At 40.8% G+C, this 24,081-nt stretch overlaps 2 protein-coding genes across 7 annotated transcripts; one reads left to right on the forward strand and one right to left on the reverse strand.

Annotated features, from left to right (window-relative positions):
* Nucleotides 1-13,606: 13,606 nt before the first annotated feature.
* LOC144713719 (uncharacterized) lies at nucleotides 13,607-23,566 on the reverse strand. Of its 4 annotated transcripts, none has more exons than XR_013584131.1 (2): nucleotides 22,569-23,566; nucleotides 13,607-14,057 (listed from the first exon to the last, which is right to left on the reverse strand). XR_013584131.1 is itself a non-coding variant. In XM_078588389.1 (2 exons), exon 2 carries the CDS (start codon nucleotides 19,568-19,570, stop codon nucleotides 18,911-18,913), a length of 660 nt encoding a protein of 219 aa, XP_078444515.1. In that variant the 5' UTR covers nucleotides 19,571-22,420; nucleotides 22,569-23,549; the 3' UTR covers nucleotides 18,488-18,910. The 4 variants fall into 4 exon arrangements, 3 of the variants coding, with proteins under 3 accessions (XP_078444515.1, XP_078444516.1, XP_078444514.1); XM_078588389.1 differs by lacking the exon at nucleotides 13,607-14,057 and adding an exon at nucleotides 18,488-22,420 and having other exon boundaries at nucleotides 22,569-23,549; XM_078588390.1 differs by lacking the exon at nucleotides 13,607-14,057 and adding an exon at nucleotides 18,488-22,424 and having other exon boundaries at nucleotides 22,569-23,549.
* Nucleotides 16,151-18,454, forward strand: FMO1 (flavin-dependent monooxygenase 1). 3 transcript variants are annotated; one of them, XM_078588385.1, is made up of 5 exons: nucleotides 16,151-16,992; nucleotides 17,064-17,304; nucleotides 17,369-17,559; nucleotides 17,642-17,991; nucleotides 18,105-18,454. In XM_078588385.1, exons 1-5 carry the CDS (start codon nucleotides 16,543-16,545, stop codon nucleotides 18,448-18,450), a joined length of 1,578 nt encoding a protein of 525 aa, XP_078444511.1. In that variant the 5' UTR covers nucleotides 16,151-16,542; the 3' UTR covers nucleotides 18,451-18,454. The 3 variants fall into 3 exon arrangements, with proteins under 3 accessions (XP_078444511.1, XP_078444513.1, XP_078444512.1); XM_078588387.1 differs by having other exon boundaries at nucleotides 17,381-17,559; XM_078588386.1 differs by having other exon boundaries at nucleotides 16,151-16,986.
* Nucleotides 23,567-24,081: the final 515 nt, after the last annotated feature.

A 24,081-nucleotide genomic window follows, 5' to 3' on the forward strand; every position in this document is an offset into this window, starting at 1 on the left:
ATTTATAAGGCCTTTTATTCGTGCTTCCACGTGTCGCTGTTCGATTTGTCAAATGACGATGAATCGTAGCGCTCACTGATGATTGGTGCCAGGCAATCATTAGCTAAGTTAATGATTGGCGTCAGCCAATCATTAGCCGAGCAATCATCGCTTCGCGAATACATTTATGACTGACACAAGTTTCTTTGGCACAAGATGACGTGTCCCAATAAAAAAAAGAAGGCATTTTTTGCAATAAATGCGCTCGTAGGCCGAGGGAGAAAAAGACAAAAGCGACTTTTCATTTTGACTTTTTCCTTATGTACATGTAAAGGTATAGTGGCAGGCGACGTGGCCGCGTGTACATGTGGCCAATGAACAACGATGTGGCGCGCACGTGGCTCCCGTTGAGAGGAGGAAAAGAAGGCTCGCGCTGATGTGGCGTGCGCTGACGCCCCGCCACATCAGCTGTGAGGATATTCTTTTTTATCTTTTTCTTTCTTCCTTTAGTCTTTTTGTCTTCTTTTTAGGTACACATGGCACGGAATACAAAGGGCACCTGCACAGAATATGAAAAGTGCAGAATCTAAAGCAGTTTGACTTGTTAACTATTATGGAAAATGATGACGCTGATGAGGAGAGCAAAGGAAATCGAGGGCTAGGATTGGCTCGACGTCAAGTGGCCAGAACTTTTGATCTACAACTCCGATTGAGCTGAAATTTTCACTATTGCTTTATCGTCCCCTCCTCTTTCTATCCATACCCTGTGATCTATAAACAAAGGCCTGGATCATAGTGAAATTCATCTTTTACTTGCTTCCTACTTTTGTGGGCTTATTGAAAGATAGTGAGTTTTGAGATCCATCAAGAGTGTTGTTGGTGTCCTGAGTGTGTGGGAAGAAGCATTGGAGAAGAGGGGAGCTTACCGGCACTTGTAAATCATCGTGATCCTGGCAGAACGTAAGGATCTAAGGCAAGTGTCTTCGCCTTACGTTGTCTCTTTCCCATCTCTATAGTTAACATAATTAGGGTTTATCATCATTCTTTCACTCTCATTTTACTCTCTTCTCTCATCTCTACATCCTCGCCACCGTATCATTCCAAATCCAATCACTATCATTGTTCATACCATCGTTCATCATCATGTCCGTCACGTGCACTTACTCTTTTATTTAAGTTAAATTAAATTATAACTTATGTATTTTTAATTCATATCACTAGCTCAAGTCCTCGCAACCTAATTTTTGTCGATCCTCTTGTTCATCATCACTAGTATAAGAAAGTAATTCCTTAATCATCATTCCCTGTGGAGAAGATCCGTACTCATTACTAACTATGTATTCTTAAGTACGGTTAAACATATTTTAATCCAATAATCTCAATCACAACGACAAATTTTAACCCTAAAATTGAGGTTATCACCCCACGGTCTGCAAACTAAATCAATTGATTTGATTAAATCAATTTGTCACTAATTAATCAATATGATTAAATATTTTAGGAAGGCCAATAAACATTTATTTAGCCCTTGGAATCGTTAACTAGGTAGATACTGGTGAACATAGTTTTACAATAAACTATGCCCTCATGTACGCATATATATTATCGTGAAATGACAAAGAGCTTATATTTTATTGCTAATTATAAGTTTCTTTTGACTAACCCCAATTGATTCTATGAATCAAGTGGATTAGATCTCATCTCTGTTTAAATAAGTACAGATACTTAGTTGGAGATAATGCACATGGACCAAGGAGGGCGCCTAGACCAAGTCGAAGATCAGTTATGGATCAAGAAGGGCGCCTAGACCAAGTCAAATACCAGTTATGGATCAAAAAGGACAAAGTCAAATGGCGGTTATGCATAAAAATGAACCAAGTCAAAGGGCGATCATAAATCAAGCTGGACCATTCAAATGATCCAAGCAGTTTAGAGAGAAGAAATCCTATAAATACTTTCTCAAAAACAATGTTCAGGTGGTCTAGAATTTTTATTGGAAGAAGTGGAGTGTTGTTTGTTCTAAGAGTTCTGTAGACCCTGTATTGTTGATGAACAATTGAGTGGAGTGAAGAAGCAACGCTGAGAAGACTCTATGGAGGAGGATCATTTCCTAGCCGATCAAGGGTGTGACACAAGGTAAATGTGATTTTTTAGAGTTCAGTAAATTGCTTAATCATTCCTTTTTTAAGACAGATTTAGTTGGGTTGGAAAGTGCAGGATTGTAACTTTCCAACTTATCCCACCAAATCTATTCAAAATTTATCATTTTAATATCATTGTGATACAAATAAATCTAAGACTTTGTTGAAATTTCAACAAAGTAATAGATTCTTGTATTGCAGCGCACAACAGCGCCGTGACACGCGCAGCGTCGGGCGCCGCTCATGCGCAGTGCCGAGCACCGCTCACATGCAGCGCCGGGCGCCGCTACGCGCGCAGCGCACAGCAGTGCGCCGCTGCTCACAGCGCACGGCTACACACCGTGACACGCGCAGCGCACGACACCGCTACGCGCAGCGTAGAGCCACGTGCCGTGACATGCGCAGCGCCGGGCGCCGCTCACGCGCTACGTGCGCAGCGCACAGCCGTGTGCCACTACGTGCAGCGCACGGCCGCGCATTGCAACACGCGCAGTGCTGGGCGCCACTTAGCGCAGTGCACGACCGCGCGCCGCTCACGCGCAGCACCGAGCGCCGCTACGCGCGCAGCACACAACCGCTCACCGCTACGTGCAGTGCACAGCGCACCTCAGATAGAACTGGACTTAGACTAAGTCCAGATCTATCTGAGATAATAATTCAAATTTTGAATTATTAAATCTTTTTAAGATCATTAATTCTTTATTTTTACTCTAAAATTTGAAATCTTAAATCTATTAAATCTTAAAACAACTATTGATTGAATTGAAATAAAAATTAAACTGAATTACCTGCTCCTTGTGGTTCGACCCTTACTTACCCTAGGTTAGTGAGGTAAATTAATTGTTGAATAATCTCTAGACCTCACATATTGATGAACTAGATTAAGTCTTAAAAACCATTATTTAAAACATTAAAATTAGGGATTTTCAGATACATAGTGGAAGGTATACTTTAAGTTTAAGGGTTTTATGAAAAAAATACTTACAATATATAGGGGAAGGCCATAACAAAATTCACCCATGCCACAAGTTTCTAGGCTCTACCTTGCAGCTCTCTTCTCCCCTTTCCTACTCTCTATTCCCGAAGCATTCAAAATGATGTAACATAGGAGCTGGCCTTTTTATTGTGAAGGAGGATGATCATTGTGCCCATGAAGGCATGGATATGTCTAGAGGTTGGACTCAAGAACAACTCAAGCTGTCTCCCTCAAGGACACGAGAAATCATTAATACAATCCATGCACAAGTGAGTCGATCATTATTTTGAGTCACTGTTTTGATTTTGTTATCCAAGTTTTAATACGTGAATCATATCCGTGCCATTGGAATCAAGGCCAGAGACCCAATAAAGAAATAAAATTATGGATACTAACTGGATCTAAAGAGAAGCTAAGGACATCCTGGATCAAAATAAGAGGCCCTCTATTCAAGGATGACAAAATAAAGCTTAACCATCTTTAGAGAACATGTCAAAGCGACACATGATTTGTGGAATTTAATCCATAATTTGAGCTTGGGATCAGCATTCCTACAAAAGGATAAACAAAACTATGGATTTCACGGCTTAATAAATGCATGATTCCCAAGAAAAATCCTAGGGCTAAGAACAATAGAGAAAATAAGGCCATAATCTATGTAAACTTATCCCCCAATCATAGTAGTCCATAATTGAATTGTATCCAAATATATTATGGCCTAAGTTCATAATTTTCTTGTTTCACCCCGTAAAATTGTCTATTTAGGGAGAAGATATCCAAATCAGTTATTGTGTGCAATCTGTTGAATTCTGATGCTTTGGTTGAAGGGTAGATAATATTTTTCTATGCAATAGGAAATATGTTCAATTCCAAATCAATCACCAAAACAAATGAAATAATTTTTTACCTTGAGGGGAACTTGTTAGACCCTTAAATTTCTCTCTTGGATATTGTTCTAAAGTCATTCACGTGTCCAGCTTCCAGAAGTATCACATGTTTAAGGTGCTCTTGGTTCTCCAATTCATCTTCTCCGAAGTGTTTTTAAAGCTCTTGTAGATCTTCTGACCATGAAGACACTCTTCTTGGTGGATGGATAATATTTACATTTCTGGAAGGGTATAAAATATTGTTTCTTTCATGTCAGAATGAAATAAATGTATTGGGCTCTTATGAGCTATATTGTGCCACATAATTTTGATAGGCCCATGTCAATGTGCTGGCATGGTGGAATGCTCCACCTTGGTGCCACAATGTCAGTTCCTCTGGCAGGCATACATCAAAACATGTAATCAAGGTATCATACATCAAAACATGTAATTAATGGATATATCATATCCATTAATGATATCATACATCAAAACATGTAAATATCAGAAATCAAGGTATGTGTCTGGATAAATGATACGAGTATGGGTAACATACGTAATATTATCATGATCCATTAATGAATATTGATATCACATATCCTTAATTTAGTGGAATCAGATGGTTTATGACTTTGGATTCAAGTGGAATATTGATATCAGATATCAAATATTCCCTTCTGTTCATTTCTAAATCCATAACTCACGAATTAAAGTCCCATACTAAAGTATTAAACTTATTGTGATCACTCTTAATCAATATTTTATTAGTATTATATTACGGTAATTAATATTTGCATGGATCCACATGTTTATCCCCCATCATATATCTTGTAGGATTTATCTCCATGCTGAAGGGAAATTGCCTTAGAATGTTCTTTATGTTGTTATGCTAACATTCTTCTTTTTGGTGTCCAATGATACCATTAGTGGCATACAAAACAACAGGGCTTAAGATCAACGGAATCAGACAACTACTGATGAACATCTTCAACCTTACAATTCCTATGGACGTATCAGATACTGTGATGCACAATTTTTATTATTGAGTCTATGGTGGTAGAACATATCAAACTTTTCCAGGCACATGCATTACATTTCACGTGTAATAGATCCAATTATTACATTCATTTGGAGTAACACTAAATTTTCAATGTTCTTTCTAGATTATCTTGAAATATAATTATTATGCTTAGATTTTAAGCCACATATGGCCTTGTGCAAAGCACATAGTAAATGATGAATATTAATTTTCAGCCACAATGGATTATTTCCATTTTTAAGCTAACATTGTTAAGTAAGTTTGTTAGTATGAGTCCTTACTTTCATTAATGGGGTATATGTACATAGGTTGGGATAGGTCTAGAAACATTCTTAAAAATAAGGTACAGGTCTGTATTCCTAATCTGTAGGTCAATCCTACCCAATACTTTATGGATAATTTCTTGACTTGCATGCCTTTACAAGTGATAAAATTCTTACAAAAGTCCAAATCAATATAAAGTCATTTATGAAAGTATTAACAACATTATCTTGCTCCTACTAGTGTATTTTATACATCCACATTTCATCTTCCTTATGAGTGAGATTGATGCATTTATGACCTTGATTTGGATGAAACACATCACTCATGCACTGGAACACTGATAATGAAATCAAAATATATGTGCAAAAAGTATTGATCTAGTTAACTAGGCACCGACTAAATGTGTGATTTCTTGGTCCATCAAGTAAGAAGTGTTCAGCGACTCAACTTAGCATGACAAATATCATCCTTCACCTGGACTAGCCTTGTTCAACTTAATTATGGACATTATGCCATCCTGATAGCATCATAAATGGAGGGGGGAAAAGCATTAAGGAAGAAGAAGGGAATGAGCCCTGAAAAATTATGGCCTGGGTGAATTTTTTTGAAGGTCTTCCCTGTTTATATAAGTGGATATTTTTCATAACAACCCCCAAATTTTACCTACATCTTATGATATCCAAACGACCACTTTGTATGTGACACTCTCGATGGATATTATGTGCCTATCTAGCCAATATTACTACCAAGTTTTGTCTAAGTTCAATTGAATACTTATTTATTCATTATTATTTCTGTGTTCTCTTAATAATGAAATCCATGAGTGGGCGTACCAACATAAACTTAAGAATGGATTAAATCTGATCTCCTCTCCATTGTGTGCCCACTACAAGAAGCACCTAGGAAAGAGCCTGATAAGAAAGAGGGAGGCATGCAAACAAACTTGCATGCTCATCAAATGAGGGTGTCCCCCTCTATTTCTAATAATCGTAGAAAATTGCATAAATGTCCATGCAATAAGGATCAATTAATTATAAACCCTAAACTTTGAGTATATCGACACATATCCAAAGCATGTGTGTTTGATGCTCTAGGCCCATGTATCAATTTAGTTAATAACTTTACTGGCCCAATAATCTTTACTGAGTTAAAGTCATTAATTAACTACATCACTTATATATTAATTAATCAAGGATCAATTTAACTTGATAATTTGGTAAATTGTCAGCCCATGGGGTGCCAAGCTACTTGCGTATGTCAAATCTTTCATTCAACCTTTACTATCATCACATATTGTGTATTTATAATCCCTTATTGTATGAAACTCCTGAATAACTTAGGGTATGATGAATCACCAAACCCTAATTGGTCATTTCTACTACCTTGGTGAAATCACTAGAGAATACACCCTCTGATATTTCTACTACCTTGGCCAGGGATTTAATTGTATCATCTTTGTTCAACAGATCTTCTCAAATCTTGAGGATGGATGATCCCATCTTGACTGCACAATAGTCGTCATTGATTTGGTATTACATTCAAGATAGGAAGGTCTAGAACCCCCATATTTGTGATTTGTAGGTCCTAGTAATAAACGAATCATCAATCCACAAGGATTCTTTGGTATGTCTGGTATAAGGACTAGCTACACAACCATAGAACGAATCAAACTGATTGATGATAGATACAGTACCATTCAGGGATTCATATAGATCAATTCAGTTAACTCTTTCTCTAAAGAACACCCGCTATCTGTTGGCTAAGGGATCGGCCATATTCATCATATGAGTTGGGATAGATAATGCTATTTGATCCATATATTTGAATGTTCTTCTCGAGAATCCTTCAAATTGGATTGTTTAGAATGCATGCTTAAAAATTAGTGCTCTATGTATTATGATCTCATCATAACACACTTAGTCATTGCACGCTTTCATGGACTTCAATGACATGCATCACATGTGCTTTATATAGAATATATATTGTATTAATGAATATTGACCAACAAATCAAATGTGCAATTTGCTTAGATGATACATATATTTTCAACAGTTGAGACTGGTAAGAAAGAGAGAAAGTCCAGAATGGTACGCCTCTTGAATTTAATTAAAAATACTTCTATTTATAGTTATCACCTTTCAATCCAAAATCAAGGACATATTCTTATTTTTATGGGATGTAATGGGTCTTTAGACATTAACCAGAATCCAGTAAAGGTTTTAATGAAATATTTTCTCTATAAGGTGATTTAAATACATAAAAAATATGAATGCATTTAACTATCTTTATCTCTCTCTCTCTCTCTCACTCTCTCTATCTCTCGCACGCGCGCGCGGGGACTTAACATCCTCTGCCTTTGACAAGAAGGGGTATCCCCACCAAGCATTATTCTGAAATCAAAGCATCATCACCTGATCTCCACTCAAAAAGAAAAAAATAAGATCCAGAGCCCTCTCATATCCCAAGTTTACTAAGCCCATCAAATGCATCAAGGGCTGATTCAAGGAGCATTTATCGAGGACTCTATCTGATCTAAAGGTCTTACTTAAGAGCATTTAAGGGCTACTTTATGATGCATGAATCCTTCATGCATTACTGTGTTTTTATTTCTTAAGTTTAGGTGATTTAAAGCAACAAAACAACGAGACAGATACTGCTAAGCAAAAGGTGGACCTGAAGATTCATTCTTGAGACAATCAATCCAGGTGAACAGTTATAATCAAAATTTGCATACAACTCCTGTATCATTTATATTATTTGACAATATTTCACAAACTAATAAGTTCAGAAACGTGAAACATGGTTAAATCAAAAGGAGCTTGAAGAAGGAGAGATTAGAGGCGTTCACTAGAATAGGATAAATCATGCATTAAACATACCTTAGATGATATAGTTTTTAGGGGTTAAAATCTTGATATTTGAGAAGACATTGAGCAAAGAAAGCTGCACATTCATAAAAAAGACTCAAATAGAAAGTGTAGAATGGGCCAATTCAATGGAGGCATATTAGGATGTGTTAGAAGAACAACATTGAGGAAATCAAAAGACACATATTTAGCAAAATATAAGTAAGAATTAGTGAGTTCGATTGAGGACGAAGTTGGGAATTCCATCATACATATCATGATCTCCATCTAGATCCTGTTCAGTTATCATGAAGACAGATTATTCCACTATCTTGCGGAATCATTTTGGGATCCAGTTTAAGGGAACATAATAATCATAGTTGAGAGTCTCTTAATGAAACCCTAATTAAGTTTCCTTTAGGAATCTTAAGGAAACTTGAGTTAAGTTAGAATAGTGAATATTAGTGCACTATCCTTGATATATTATTGGGCCTGGTGTAAAAGTAAAAGGAAATATTTGGGGAAAAAACTAGGACTTGGAGTCTTAACATATGAACTAGGTTAAGTGAAAGATAAAAGTCTGAGTCAAAGTACTCAATTGACTTTAGGACAAAAAATGAAACATGAGAACTTACTTAGTTTGAACTCATCTATGCATATTTTTTTTATTGTTTTATTAGATTATATAATATTTAGAGGTTTACAGATACAATCAGAATTTCATACAGACCCCCTCCTCCGTCTTTCTCTCTTGGCAGGCGCTTCCTTCTACAGCTAGGGGATGTTACCGAGTCGATCGTCTCGGCCTACCGACCCTCCGTACCCAGCGAACCCACGCGACGGCAGGCCCGCGGAGTTGGAGAATCGCGTGGAACGGTGGAGTTTGAGGAATAGATGTACCCGCCCCGACTAGCGCCCCCCACGCACGTCAGCCCCCGCTTGATGACATGAAGGCAAGGATTTCTCCTGACCTACACCGATACCGCCGTGTGGCTCTGGAGGGACGATGACGACCACACTTCCCTGAGCGCTTGCAAGGTATCAGTTATGTATTTTTTCTTTTTCTAAACTATGGGCATGGACGAGTGGGATCCGAGTGTAATTGGGATATATATACTCGCTCCACGCCTAAAAACATTGAAAAATACTTCACTTAATAAATAAAACCCTCCTGGGTGGCGTCCAGGACACGGATGGATCGGTCTACGGGCACAACCCTAGGGTTGGCCGTACCCGGCACCGTGTTTTTGCCAAAAAAAAAAAAAACAGAATTTCATAGATTAGGTTAAGAGGGCCATTTTAGTGACTTATGTGGTTGATGCCAAATAATGGTCACAAATAACATGCTAATTTTCATAGAAATTTCAGGAACCTTATGTGTTTATCCTCCATGAAATGATCATAAATCCATGTCATTACAGTTTAAAATGATTTATTTAAATTTTATAATAAATTTTGAATTTTTATTTTTAGATTATATTTAACATAACTTTTTGACGTGCATTTCATGAATAAAATAATTTCACAAGTCAGAAATTATTTATTTAGGCTTATTTAAATATTTTAAGAGGTTCAGTATATTTCTAGTATGATATTCTTATTTTTCTACATTTTCTATCAATTTTAAAAAAATTAATAAAGTTAATTTCATAAAAAAATAATTTTAGAATTCAGAAAATATTGTAACACACCAATTCACTTTTTTTTCTCCTAGAAGTTAGTATCAGGCTGGTAATCTGCTATACAATTCAGAGGGGAGAGAAAGTTGGATGGCTCAGGTCGCTCCAAAGTGAGACGATGATATCTAATGATCTAGAAGGAGTTTTGAGCTACAATTTTGAGGGTAGTTTCATATTTTCCTCCTCTATCCATCAACCATGGATCTATCAATATAAACCCCCATCATTTTAAAAAAGACGCGCTTAGATTTTGTTCCTAATAATGATTATCAGAGTGCTTTGCTCTTTCAAATATCATTTTGGTTCGTTTTTGTACTGCAAGAGTGAAGGATTGGAGTCCAAGGTCTGTTCTTGCATGTTCAGATCAAGACACGTGAAGAAAAGGCACCACCAAACCTATTGGGTACGTGACGACAAGGTTAGTGTGATCATTGTCTTTAAACTCACATCTTTTTTCTTTTTTCCTATGTTATCATCATTGGTAGCCTAGGGTTCCAATCTCATGCACAACTCTGCCATCTGCTTCCATTTCCATCGCATCAGTGACAATAAAATCGTCATCACTTGCCCCACTCCGCTGATCTTCAGCATGTACCTGTCATCATCTCCATCGCAAACATCACGGTATCTCTTTCATATGTTGCAGTTCACTCGCATCCATCTCCTCCTATCCTTACATACCAATCCCAAAGTGCTGATTAGAGTATTTAAAATAAAAAAAAGTATAAGTATTTTTCTACAATTAAGTCATAGTAAAATTCTTAAAATGGTCATATAAAATCTAAATAAAATTCACCTGCAAGACTTTCCACTAGAGATGTCATGCGAATTTTCACTTGCACAAAACCCCCTGTGCGATGTGCGGTGCAAATTTGTGTGGTAATTTGCACAGCACATCGCACAAATTTGCACCAATGACTGCGAGAGATAGGGAGAGAGAGGAGCCAACGTGAGAGAGAAAAATGATGAAGAAAGAGAAAGGGAAAGAGGAGCTACAGATTTGACAGGGAGGGAAGAGTGAGGGGAGAGAGAGAAGAGTGACCAAGAGCGAGAAAAGGGAAGAGGGAGGAGAGCAACTGAGAATGAGAGGGAGAGAGAAGCAATAGAGAGAGAGAGAAGATACAGAGAGTGAGAGGGAGATAAAAGAGCAATAGAACGAGCGAGAAAGAGGGAGAAAGATGAGGGAGCAAGAGCGAGAGAAGCAGAGAGAACAGAGATAGAAAAAGAATGAGGAACGATAGAGAGAGAGAAGAGTGTCACCAAGAAAGAGAAGGTAGATATATATATAGAGAGAGAAAGAAGGAGAGAGACGAGGGAGCAAGAGTAAGAAAAGACCACGAGAAGCTGAGAAAACAGCAATCGAGAGAGAAAGAGGGAGAGAGAAGAATGAGTGAGAGAAGGGCTAGAGAGAGAGAGAAAGAAGGATAGAGGCGAGGGAGCGAGAGAAAGAAAAGAGCGCGAGAAGCTGAGAGAAGAGTGATAGAGATAGAAAGAGGGAGAGAGGGACGAGCGAGAGAAGAGTGCGATAGAGAGAGAGAGAGAGGAGCGACAAAGAAAGAGAAGAGTGACAATGCTATCAACACTAATCCAATATTCAATATCCATTCATTACTCGCAAAAATTTGCACATTCACACCGCACATGTCGTGTGCGGTGCAAGTGTGCAAAATTTCTGTGCGAAGTGCGGTGCAATTTTTGCACAGCACCGCACAATCACATATAAATGATTTGGTCACATGTTTGGGCCATCTCTACAGACCACACACATTATATGACTAAGACTAGATAATACTACTTTATTTGGATACTTCAATGTATTTCATAAGTATCATTTAAATATAAATATTTAGAATACATGCCTGAAGACTTGTGATGTATGTGTATATTTTCATTATCATTCACTAAGTCAGATCATGTATTCATGGTCATAATTATAAGCATCATTTGTGCAGTATAATAAATACATTGTATGAATGAACATGGAAGGAGAAATAGAATGAGAATGTGGCTTACCAGACATATATGTTTGTATCAATTGATTCATCAATCTTAACTTATAACTTTTATAAGGTTGCATCATTCAATTAATGGATCTTTATAAAATCCCCACTTAGTTTGAAAAATTATTTTAATGTATTATCTTCAGGTTTATAGATATACACATATTACTTAGGCTTTTCATCAGAAAAGTCGGTCTTGACAGTTGACATCCATTCGGAAGATCTTGTAATCATGATGTACTTGTTTTTCTAGGGAATACAGTTGGACTTAATTATGGATACTGGTGAGAAGGTCACTTTATGTTCAAAACTTTTTATTAATGATAAACTTTTCCCACAAATGTTGCCTTGAGTGTGTTCACTTGTTCATCAGTATCAAACATTATTTTAAGGATCTACTAACACCATATGGATAATATATCATGTGGAGGGTCTACCATGTTTGAAACATTACTTGTGTGTATGTATTAGATTTCATAATCCACCGCCCTTCACTTATCCCAAAGTTAGAATATTGAATGACCTATTGTAAGTTAAAGATTGCAAATTGTCAAACTCAATTTTAGAGTATTTAAGTTATTGTCAAAAATAAAGTTTATTAAATTAATATTGTATTGACCTTACATATGTAAAATAAAGGTATATAATAACAAAAGGTTTGTCTCTAAAGGGAATAAACCATTTGGAAAACAATAATGGGTAACCTGGTTCCTCGTAAAATAATTAAACTCTCCCTGAATCCATGCGCTCATTTAGCGTATTTTTCCTTATAGATCCTGATCACTCAAAGAATTATACAGGAGAAAACATGACGAGATCATAGTAGGTATCTAGTTACCAATAATTGAATCTGATGTCCAGGACTTAAAAAAATGTGTTATACTCTATTGTTTCACTAGAACATCAGATTCAACCTTTTGTTTTCCGTAGACAGTACTCATCAAGGACATATGTATCATTGTGTTATACTCTATTGTTTCACTAGAACCATGACTCTTAATGTTGAATAAATGTAGGGTCATAATAGATCAATATTATTACAAGAACTCTTTTTTCCAGTTATAGTATGACAAGATAATGATAATAATTTTATAAAGAATTGATGAAGCAATGCCTAGGAAATGCATAAACAATTTTTAAATGAGTTCATACAAACTTAGATATCGGTAAAAATAGATACCTGCATATCAAAACGTATTATTCAGAATTGATCCCATTGTAAAAATTAGGCAATGTTTTGGTATGAGTTGAATGGTCGTAGTAGAAACATTATATAATTAATATACATTACTTTAATAAGAAATTTTTAGTAAACAGTTCAAAATTAGTTATGACTTGGGAATTAGATATTTTAATTCGTATTCAATTTGCGTGTATGAATAAATAATGGTTTTTGAGTTGTAGATATGCATACTGAAAATATTTGAATAAAATTTTAAATTAAAATAAATATTTGTATGTAAATTATTTCAAATTGTCTTTGTGCATTTGGACTTATTTTGAATGAAGCGTAATAATTTTGGTTCATTTTGATTTTTCATTGAAGGCCTGAAAAAATCAAACGAATGTTTTTGAGCTATATAGATGAGTAGTGAAGATTAATATTAATTAGTGTTAAACAATAAAGAGATACACATCAAAATTTTCATACGAGAATTAGGTGGAATCTTCAAAAAATGTGTTCATAACTTTCTCGTTTTTTTTATTGATTTCTCTAGAGCGACATTGCATGAAATGTTTTATGCTCAATACGTGCATTGACCATGATATACTAAAAAAACAATAAGGAAAACAGGCAATTCTCGAAATTTTGAGGTGCAGATTAAATCTTTATTACATCTTTTGCTAATTTACCAACAATATTTGGAAACTTTACAGCAAAAATGCATAACATTTTGTATGATGAACATGCTGATTCCCTGTGATAAAAACATTTTTTAAAATATAAGGGATACCAAACTGCCAATGGCGACTCAGAACTTTGTGGTGGACAAGCAGGCCAACAAGCGACAATTTAGTCAGCAGGCACCAAGAATGCCAACACACCAGTTCACTGACAAAGATCGGAGGTAATTGGCAACTTGGCACCTCCGCCTATCCTCACCTTCCAGAAGGCCACCGTGTGGCAGGCTAGCAGGTCAACTGGGAGATTGAGTCAACAAGTTTATTAGTGCCCTATGCAAAGATACTGTGGGGCATGGCACCGAGCGGACGAGGTTGTGAAAGAATCATGTAAATGTCTTACATGGTTAGCACCTAAATGACACCTGAAGAGACAATCCTGATTTCAAGCTTTTGATCTTGATGTCACTGATTTCATTATTCACTTATATTCGTTTAAACGACTAAATAACGAGATAATATAATCATATTATTTGATCTTCATTTCTATATTGATTAGAACCCGTTTGGTAAGGTAGTTTTGGAAACCTTAATCATTTAAACTTGTTTCTTGATATCTAGATTTCGAGCATCAGATATCGAATGTCCAAAATCTGTGTCAGCTACAGTACCAATATCTGGACCAATATCTAATATCGGTATCTAAAACTGTCTTGATTTCCCACATATCTGATATCAGTTTGTTTGCTAACAGATTTCGAGGCTGACGCCAAAACCTACATTAATGTAGGGAGTCTCTTAATGGTCAGGATTCATTTTGAAGAGCGGCAACTATGACCATAACTTCTCGAGATTTTTGCAGTGACCGCCTTTTGATAACAAACGTGCCCAGCCTTGTTCGTGCTGCCCTCTGTGGCTTAGCATGCAAGGATGCATCACTTTACAGTTAATTGGAATAGGCGGTTACATTAATAAAGATATCTCGTTCAAACAATATTCAGAGGGTCGCATGCCACAGAAGGTTACACGCTATCCCAGAAATGACACAATGAGGTGAAGAATGCTTCCACAAGGATTTTTTATCCCCAATGATAAGAAGGAATAAACCGTGGCTTTGGGCATTCACAATATACACTCCATAGGATTAATAAACCCACTTATATAATACAGAGTTAGTGAGCTGGATATTACGACCCATCACCAAGTATGTGCTAAACAATTCAATATACTCGTAGTCGTTAGAGATGAATTTTGTCACTTGCCTACGTTCATATAAGTTCATTAACAATGCCCAAGAACGTATGGCTGAGTATGGTAAAAAAAGTTCTCAAACACATTGAAGTTGGTCCTCAGGATAACACGGGGATTCTTTGTTGACAGCAGAATGTTACCTCGATGTATTCTGGATGTTCTCTCTGTATACATATATTTCTATATATTCTCACCCAAAAAAAACCCCGTTACTTCATTTCAGTTACCTATATATTCTACGATCGTCTTTGTATCTGGGCCAGGGACTACGGCGTCATTGACAGGAAGAGTGGGTAGAGAGGAAGAGTAGGAAGTGTTGACCCAAATATTCAATTGGAGAACCAGATGCGTTGGGGTTTTGATTTGACGGATAACCCGTGGCCACCCAACGAAAGATGGACAAAATTTCTCTCTTGAAAGCTGAATCCCGGCGTTTTATTTGATTGCGACGTCCAGTGCCTTGTTTGAGAGAGAGTGCGCGTGCGGTTTTGCATGCGTGTGCTATGCACACATATTAGCTTTATTTACTCTCCGAGACGGCGAGATTTCGTAGAGTCCCACCCCACTGCTCCTCTCTCTCCCTCTCTATCAATGGAGAGACAGAGAGAAAGACAAAGCGAGATGTGGAGAGATTAAGAGAAAGATAACGAGAGGGCGAGAGAGATAGAGATAGCTAGAGAGAGAGAGAGTTTACCCAAACGGCGTGGTCAAAGCGATGCATTCCGGGAATAGGTGTCCGAAAAGTCGACGTCGTGACGTTCTCTAAACTTCTTAACTCCTGAGTATCTCTTCCATGTCTTGCCGACATCGCCATCTTCATCTTCCACTTCTTAACTCTCAATATTTATTTTTACTATTATAATTATCATTATTTATTTCTCTCCCAGTATGTAGATCTTCTTCTTCTCCTCCTTCTTCTCCTTCTTTTCGTGGGAAGACTTTTCAGGCCCCCTGTCGACAACAATATGACGCCCTCCTCCCACCCTGCTACATTATACAGGGTTTACTAATCCTCACAGGTGAAGTCTCCGTCGCAGAAAGGCTTAGACAGTAACGCCGGGGCACTCAAATATCAACCGATAGAGGGTGAAAGGAACGAATCGAAGAGGCGGCCGGTCTTCGTCTCTGACGGGTAAAGTAACCGACGTCGGCCAAGAAAGTTCAAACGGAGAAACCCGAGGTAACGTATTCAACTAGCAGGGTAACCATGGCCGGATTAATACTAAGCCTCGTGGACAAACGAAACGGCACTTCGGTCTGCCATACGTCAAAGAGTCTTCGTTTTCGTTCCGTTTCCGCCTTAGGGAAGGGCAGAGAGGAACGGAGGACGGTAGTATACTCGGAGTAAATCATCCATCCACGAACCTTAATAACTACCCTCGCGAGAGAAAAGCAGCCCAATCTTCCTCTCTCCTCTCTCTTCAACACTGGGGGCACCTGCGCCGGTTTAATCTTCCGGCCTAAATTCATTGTTAAACACTAGGGAGTCCGTAATTTCACAGAAATCGCGGCGAGTTTTCTGCAACTATCTTCTTCATCTTCGACCTTGCGGCTGCGAGCCCTCGGCGACGTCGCCATTCTTCCGTCGTCACTCGAGGGCTCTGAATAGTATAAAAACCCCACGGCGGAGTTCCTCCTCCGTGCACTTTTTCAAAGGAGATGGCGGAGGAGGTGAGGAAGGTGGGGATAGTGGGGGCGGGGATTAGTGGGCTGGCCGCGGCCAAGGAGTTGGCCAGGTTCGACCCGATAGTGTTCGAGGCGACGGACTCGATAGGCGGGGTGTGGAAGCACTGCTGCTTCCGCACGACCAAGTTACAAACGCCAAGGAAGGACTACGAGTTCTCCGACTACCCGTGGGAAGATAGAGGCGACTCTTTCCCCACGCACCACGAGATTATGGACTATCTTCGAGGTTACGCGACTAAGTTCGACCTCTGGCGCTTCATCCGCCTTAACTCCAAAGTCGTCGATATCCGCTTCCTCGGCGCCGCCGGCAAAGCAACTCATGTCCCTGGTTGGCCCCCCGGCGAAGACCTTCCCCAGCAGAAGCTGCCGGCCTCCCCCACCTGGGAAATCTCCGTTCTCTCGGCCGACTCTTCCACTGTCCAAGTACTTAATCCTTTTTCTCCTCCTCCTCCTCCAATTTCTGACGATCTTTTCTTGTTGTTCGTTTGGTGCAGTCGTACAGATTTGAGTTCTTGGTGATGTGCCTAGGCAAGTACGGGGACGTGCCGAGGATGCCGGCGTACCCGTATAACGGGGGGCCGGAGGTGTTTCAAGGGAAGGCCATGCACACGCTCGACTACTGCAAGCTCGACGAAGAGGGCACTCGCCAGCTGATGAAGGGGAAGCGGGTCGTCATTATCGGGTACAAGAAGTCTGCCATCGACATGGCCACGGAATGCGCCGAGGCTAATCGAGGTATGTAACCGGGCACCATGATAATGAATTAATGACGATGATGATGATTATGACGATGATTAAGAGTCATCCGAAGGGGAGGACGGGAAGCCATGCACGATGGTGATTAGGACCCTGCACTGGACCGTGCCGCACTACTCCATCTGGGGCCTCCCCTTTTATCTCTTCTTCTCCACGAGATCATCCCAGTTCGTCCACGAACGTCCTAACCAGGGCCGGCTCAGGTCCCTCGCCTGCCTCCTCGCCAGCCCCATGGTCAGAACCATCGTCACCATCATCATCATGATCATCATCATCATGGGAATGTTTCTCATCGTCTTCTTCCTCGTGGATGCAGAGGTGGGGCATGTCCAGGTTCATCGAGTCCTACCTAAAGTGGAAGCTGCCGCTGGAGAAGTACGGACTGGTGCCGGAGCACCCGTTCGTGGAGGACTACGCCTCGTGCCAGATGGCGATTCTGCCGGAGAACTTCTTCGAGGAAGCAGACCAGGGAAGAATCCGCTTCCGGCGGTCCTCTAAATGGTGGTTCTGGGAGAAGGGCGTCATCCTAGACGACGGAACGAAGCTCGAGGCCGACGTCGTCCTCCTCGGCACCGGCTACGACGGCAAGAAGAAGCTCCACTCGGTCTTGCCCACCCCCTACCGCGACCTCCTGGAGGACGCCAGTGGCGTCATTCCTCTATACAGGTACTGGTTACGGCTTGCAGCTGTGACGGCTTTTGTTCATTTTTGTTTTTTTAATGGGGAAGGGAGAACTCTAAGTCAAGGAAAGGGTTGTTTTGTTGTTTTGTTTTGTGCAGAGGGACGATCCACCCGTTCATCCCAGGGATGGCGTTCATCGGGTACATGGAGAGCGTGTCGAACCTTCACACGTCGGAGCTGCGGTGCAAGTGGCTGTCGCGGCTGCTCGAGGGCCAGTTCGAGCTGCCCAGCGCCGAGGGCATGTATCGGCGCACCGCCGAGGAGGCCGATATCATGAAGCGGACCACTCGGTTCTACCGCAGGCAGTGCATCTCCACGTTCAGCATCAAGCACAGTGACGAGATGTGCCAGGAGATGGGCTGGGACCCGTGGCGCAAACCCACCTGGCTCTCCGAGGCCTTCAGCCCCTACAGCAGCAGCGACTACGCCCAGCAGAACCAATAATGGCGATGGCGATCATTTCCCCAATAAAGATCACGATGTAGATTTTTAAAAAAAATGCACCAAAAATGCGCACGGAGGGCCTACAAATAATGCAAGTATGCAACTGACGAGTATTATCTCACTATTCTTCTCTCTACTGGGCGGGGGTGGAGAGCGCATGCCATCGGCGGTGAGGAAAGAATAGGTCAGTGGTTGTCGGTCAACGCACGGAAGGGTCGGTCTGGGTCAATTACTGGTCAAAGTAAACGCCTAGTTGACAAGATTCACGTTATCCGCAGGGGACCCACTTCACGGGGATACGCGGCCCCCGGACTTGTACGGCCAATGGTTTGCATTTCCTTGGCCGCTCTTATCTTGTACGTTGACCGACATCCAATATAGAAGACGGGGAAGAAAGGTGCCATGCGGGTTATATTGTAAGAGTGAAATTTGAACAAGAATTGATGTTACGCGTCAGATCTCACCATGGCAGGTCTGAGTCAAGCGCTTCCGTTGATTTTTCTTGAAGCTCCGGGGGGCTCACTCCGTCTTTGCTCTTCTCATTAAGGAAGTCGAGCCACCAAGCAGTGTTCAGCTGCTCGCTCCACTCTATATCGTCAAGCAGCCCAATCGACCGAATAACAGTCATTTCCTCCTCGCTCATTGCCCGGTGCAAGATGGCAGAGTCTGGCTGTTCCCTTGGCGGAGAAGAAGAAGAAGAAGAAGAAGAAGAAGCAGCTGATAATGATATCGGAAGGGGCGATGCTGGATGGGCAGGTAACTCGGCTTTGGCAAGGTTCATGGCAGAACGGTGGAGCTTCAGCGCGGCTATGATCTCTCTGCGCGCTCCGGCCACGTTGATGAGCCTCTGCTGGTGTTGCCTGGAGTAGAGACGTCTCCTTTTCTGTTTCCTCCGAAGGGGAGGAGAGGGAGATGTAGCTTCTTCTAAAGCTTCTATGCACGATCCGACGCTGGAAATTGGGAGAGCGTCTGAGGAAGGCTCCCTCGGCCTGGCGGCAGTGAGCTGTCTCACAAGATTTCTAATTTGTGCCCCAGAGAAAGGAGGCTGTTCCTTGAGCTTCGACGCCCTTCTCGCTTGTTTACTCCGGGCACCGTCCTTCGAGCTCCTTTGGGTACCCATCGCTAAGTGCCTTCTCCACAAGCTATCTTTCACTCTATAAAAAGCATTGAAGATCCACAGAGACGTTGGCAACGCAAGAAATGGTGCTGTCTCAGAGTTTATGTTATGCTCTTCCTTTCCGCTGCTGGGCTAAAAGCGTGGAGATGTTAAGCTTTCTTAGCTTAATTATCTCATAATCATGTGCTGTGAGATTGGTCGCCATGTCGGTGAGGCAGAGTATAAACTTATGAACCATGAAATTATAAAGATCCCGCCTTGAGATGAGGAGGAACCTCTGGCCAGCCCTCTGCGCCTGCAAGCTTGAGTTACCTGAGACCATGCTAGCAAGAAAAAGGTCGCGGAAGGCCTTGAATTTGGCAGAACGATACATTTATTTCACAAATTCTCTCTCTCTCTGTCTATCTATCTATCTATCTACCTATCTATCTCTATCTCTACCTCTATCTCTATCTCTCTCCTTATCTATCTCTCTTTCTATCTCTCTTTCTATCTACCTACCAATCTATCTATCTATCTCTCGCCCTCTCTAACTCTCTCTCTCTCTATCTATCTATCTATCTATCCATCTATCTGTCTACACATATCTCTCTCCCTCTCTCACTCTCTATCTCCCTATCTACAATTTGTCAGCCTATCTATATCTATCTATCTATGTATCTCTGTGTGGCTTGGCCAAGAACTGTTGCCCCCGGTTTGAACACAATGATGAATGGTTTCTATTATTTTTGCGAAATAGGCCATCCAATGGTCGTTTCCGTCTGCCGATGCAGCGGAAAGATCTCTGGGTATATAACGCCCAGACATGCAGATGCAGTTACCGCTGATTCATTATTCTCATTCAAAGAACGAGATAGAGAATCGAGAGAGAGGAGTTCAGGGGAAACAGGCATGCAGACACTTATTACCACCCCATATAACGCCCAGACCATCAAACAGTTATTACCACCGCATATAATGCCCAGACATGCAGACAGTTACTACTATCCATTGCTCTTTCTCTTTTCCCCTCCTCTTTCCCACCTTTCTTTCTGCCTTTCCCTTTACTGTTCTTTATCTCTGTATCTGTGCCTCTAACTGTTTAAGGATCCGAGGTCACAAGATGTACTTATCTGAGTATCAATGCTCTTTGCTTGGGATAATAACCGTTGCTAGGGAACTGAAACCATTTACTACAAAATTTTGACCCTGCGCATCCCATTCGGAAACAAAAAAAAAGGTATTCGCCTTACATATACATCTGCCGACTGAGGTATTGGTAACTCCATTGTCAATGTGCAGTAACTTCAGCCCAGTGAGAAAATGCTCTATGGTTGACCGTGTGGAAACACAGATTGAGAAAGATATACATTCATTTAGTTCTACACACGCGTGTAGAGATAACTGAAATGACTGATGAACAAAGCTCCAAATTTTTTTTCAAGAAAGAGGACTGAAGTTCAAATAAAAATATTGATGTAAACCTGTCAAGTTGGCTTCTGGAAGAAACATCGTGAAGATCATGGCGCCTAATGAATTCCATGGAAAACCCATTACGTAATTGGAACTGAAAAAGGTTTCTTCATGAATAACAAGCATAACTAAAAATAGTTATGAGGAGAGGGGCGGTAAAATAGGGCTCGCAACTTTCAGGGAAAAAAAGAAAGAAAGAGATAGATATTTCCTGCCGACCAAAGTCAACGGTTCTGGTAGTCTATTTCTAGGCATCGAAGGGCATAATCCCTTGTCCAATATTGCCTTCTGTGCAAAAGCCGTCGAGTATAGTCAAGAGTTTTATAGCCCTTACAGAGTTAACTGTGCGCAAGAGGAGAATATGATGTGCCTTTCCCTTGAAAAATATTGAATCAATGCTTTAATTGGTTTGCATCCTACTAATCCTGGAAAATACACTTTCTTCGTTGATGGAAAAACAACGAGCATTTAAATTACGTCAACATTGACGAAACTCGAGCAATATGAATCACCAACCGGGCCTGAGGGGGACCCTTTGACCTAATTACATGTTTACCTGTGTGCAAGAGTAGAATATGATATTCCTTTCCCTCGAATGAAATGGAATGAAGGTTGTCAATGGTTTGGATCCTTCTAATCCTTCAACATCTGCAGACACTTTCCTCGTTCAGGGAGAGAAGGGAGCATCCTTACTCTGTTAGAAGAGATAATCAAGTGCTTCCTCAAACTGTGCTAAACATATTTCAACAAAAATCTAGTCATTTACATCAAAATATGTCTTCCTGCCATTGTATTTCATGCAGGTATCTCTCCTCTCAAGACACACCATTCTTAATACATCCAAAGCCAATGGTTTCTCCTTTCAGTCCCTTGATTCAACCCCGTCATAGTACGATAAAGAACCAAAAAATTAAAAGCGGAAAATATTGGCTGCGCTGACGCATTTCTAAATAGTGACCGCTTGGTGATCTCTGACCCGAAACTCTCAATAAGGCTCAGACCGAGACACTGACCAGATGCGTGCATAGTTGAAACTATGTACCCCCAAAAACTAGCCTCAGAAGAGATATAGGTCATCATGTTGATAGCAATCGTTTAATGAAAGGAAACCAGCCAAATAGAAGTAGCAAGGAGGTCAAGGGTTTCCATCAAGGCCCATTAGTGATTCGTATAGGTCGAAAACGTGAAGGTTGACGTAATTTGGATATTCCCCGGATGATATCACCAAATCCACTGGCGTTTTCTGGCGGATCTTAGCCATCGGTCGGCCAAGCTCGACCACTCGGTATTAGAGTCAACGGAGGAAACATCTATCAGCTCGGAACAGTTCCTGTCATGCCGTGGCAACGAACTCGATCGGCCAGGCGAACTCCTCTGAGAGAGATACTTTCGCTTCTCGTCCTTCCTCCCATGTGTGACGAAAAATGAAAGGTTAACATGCCTGATAGATCTGGAGAATACGAAAACCGTGGAGTATCGCAAAGAATCTACAAAAGGAAAGCAACCCGGACGAGAAATGAATAAATATAAATGTAAATCAGAAACATACCTTCACCGATTGACAGTACCCACGCAGCGACAGGTTGCCGCCGGCGAGGCCCAATCGCACCACTTCCCTTAGATTCGTTCTAAAAACCCTCCGCTTTCATTTGCTCTTTGCCTGAACAGCGGTGCAGATGCAGACCATGTGGTAGGTCATTTCTCTATCTCTTTTCCAGAAAAACTGTGAGAGGTTAGGTAGAAATTTCAGAAAAACGATCATTGTGGTTACAATGTCTTCAGTCTGAAGTTAAAACAATTTACAGTCGACGATCCATAGTGATGTCGGCGGCACTACCCTCGCTCCTCGCATTGATGGCGACATTTCCTCGTCAAAACTCAGACGCCGTAGAATACGAGAGGCAGCAGACGGCGGCGCCTCCAACTAACTGTTTCTCTGTTTCATCTACCCGCCGTTAAATGGGCTACATACGCTTAGACTCCTGTAGTCTCTGTATATCGTAGGCTCTGTATATCTTTCATTGACTCTCTCATCCATCAACATTTTCACGTAACTTGCACTACACGTCTTTTCCGCCGATTTTGTGGCTTAAGCAGAAATTATATTTTCCGATCTTAGGGGCCTTGCTGCCATTATGATAAGGTTTTCCTCAACGTTTCTTACTGTTCTTCACTCGTGGATTTACGCCGATTCGGAAGTAGTTTCTGCCCCCCAACCAAGTTAGATCACCTCTCTTTCTATCTCTCTCTCTCTATCTTTCTCTCTCTCTCTCACCCTCTCTCTCTCCCCTCCCTCTCTCTATTTTGCTCTCTCTCCCCTCCCTCTCTCTCTATTTCCCTTACTCTCTCTATATTTCCCTCACTCTCTCTCACTTTCTCCCACTCTGTCTCACTCTCTCTCGCTATCTCTCTCTTTCTCTCGCTTTCTCCCATTCTTTCTCAGTCTCCGCAATCTCTCCCACTCTCTCTCTCACTCTATCACTCTCCTCACTCTCTCTCTCTCCTCACTCTCCTCACTCTCTCTCATTCTCATCAAACTCTCTCTCTCTCTCCTCACTCTCCTCACTCTCTCTAATTCTCATCAAACTCTCTCTCTCACCTCACTCTCTCTCACTCTCCTCAAACTCTCTCTCTCCTCACTCTCTCTCACTTTCCTCACTCTCCTCAAACTCTCTCGCTCTCCTTTCTCTCTCTCTCTCACTCTCTACACTCTCTCTCACTCTCCTAAAACTCTTTCACTCTCCTCACTCTCTCTCATCTTTCTCTCTCTCTCTCTCCTCAAACTCTCCACACTCTCTCTCCTCTCTCTCTTTCTCACTCTCCACACTCTCTCTCACTCTCCTCAAACTCTTTTACTCTCCTCACACTCTCTCTCATCTTTCTCTCTCTCTCACTCTCCTCAAACTCTCTCACTCTTTAACTCTCTCTCCTCTCTCTCTTTCTCACTCTCCTCAAACTCTCTCATTCTCCTCAAACTCTCTCACTCTTTAACTCTCTCTCCTCTCTCTCTTTCTCACTCTCCTCAAACTCTCTCATTCTCCTCAAACTCTCTATCTCTTTAA

The sequence above is a fragment of the Wolffia australiana genome, chromosome 16, assembly GCF_029677425.1.
Source record: "Wolffia australiana isolate 7733 chromosome 16, ASM2967742v1".
Classification (NCBI taxonomy): domain Eukaryota; kingdom Viridiplantae; phylum Streptophyta; class Magnoliopsida; order Alismatales; family Araceae; genus Wolffia; species Wolffia australiana.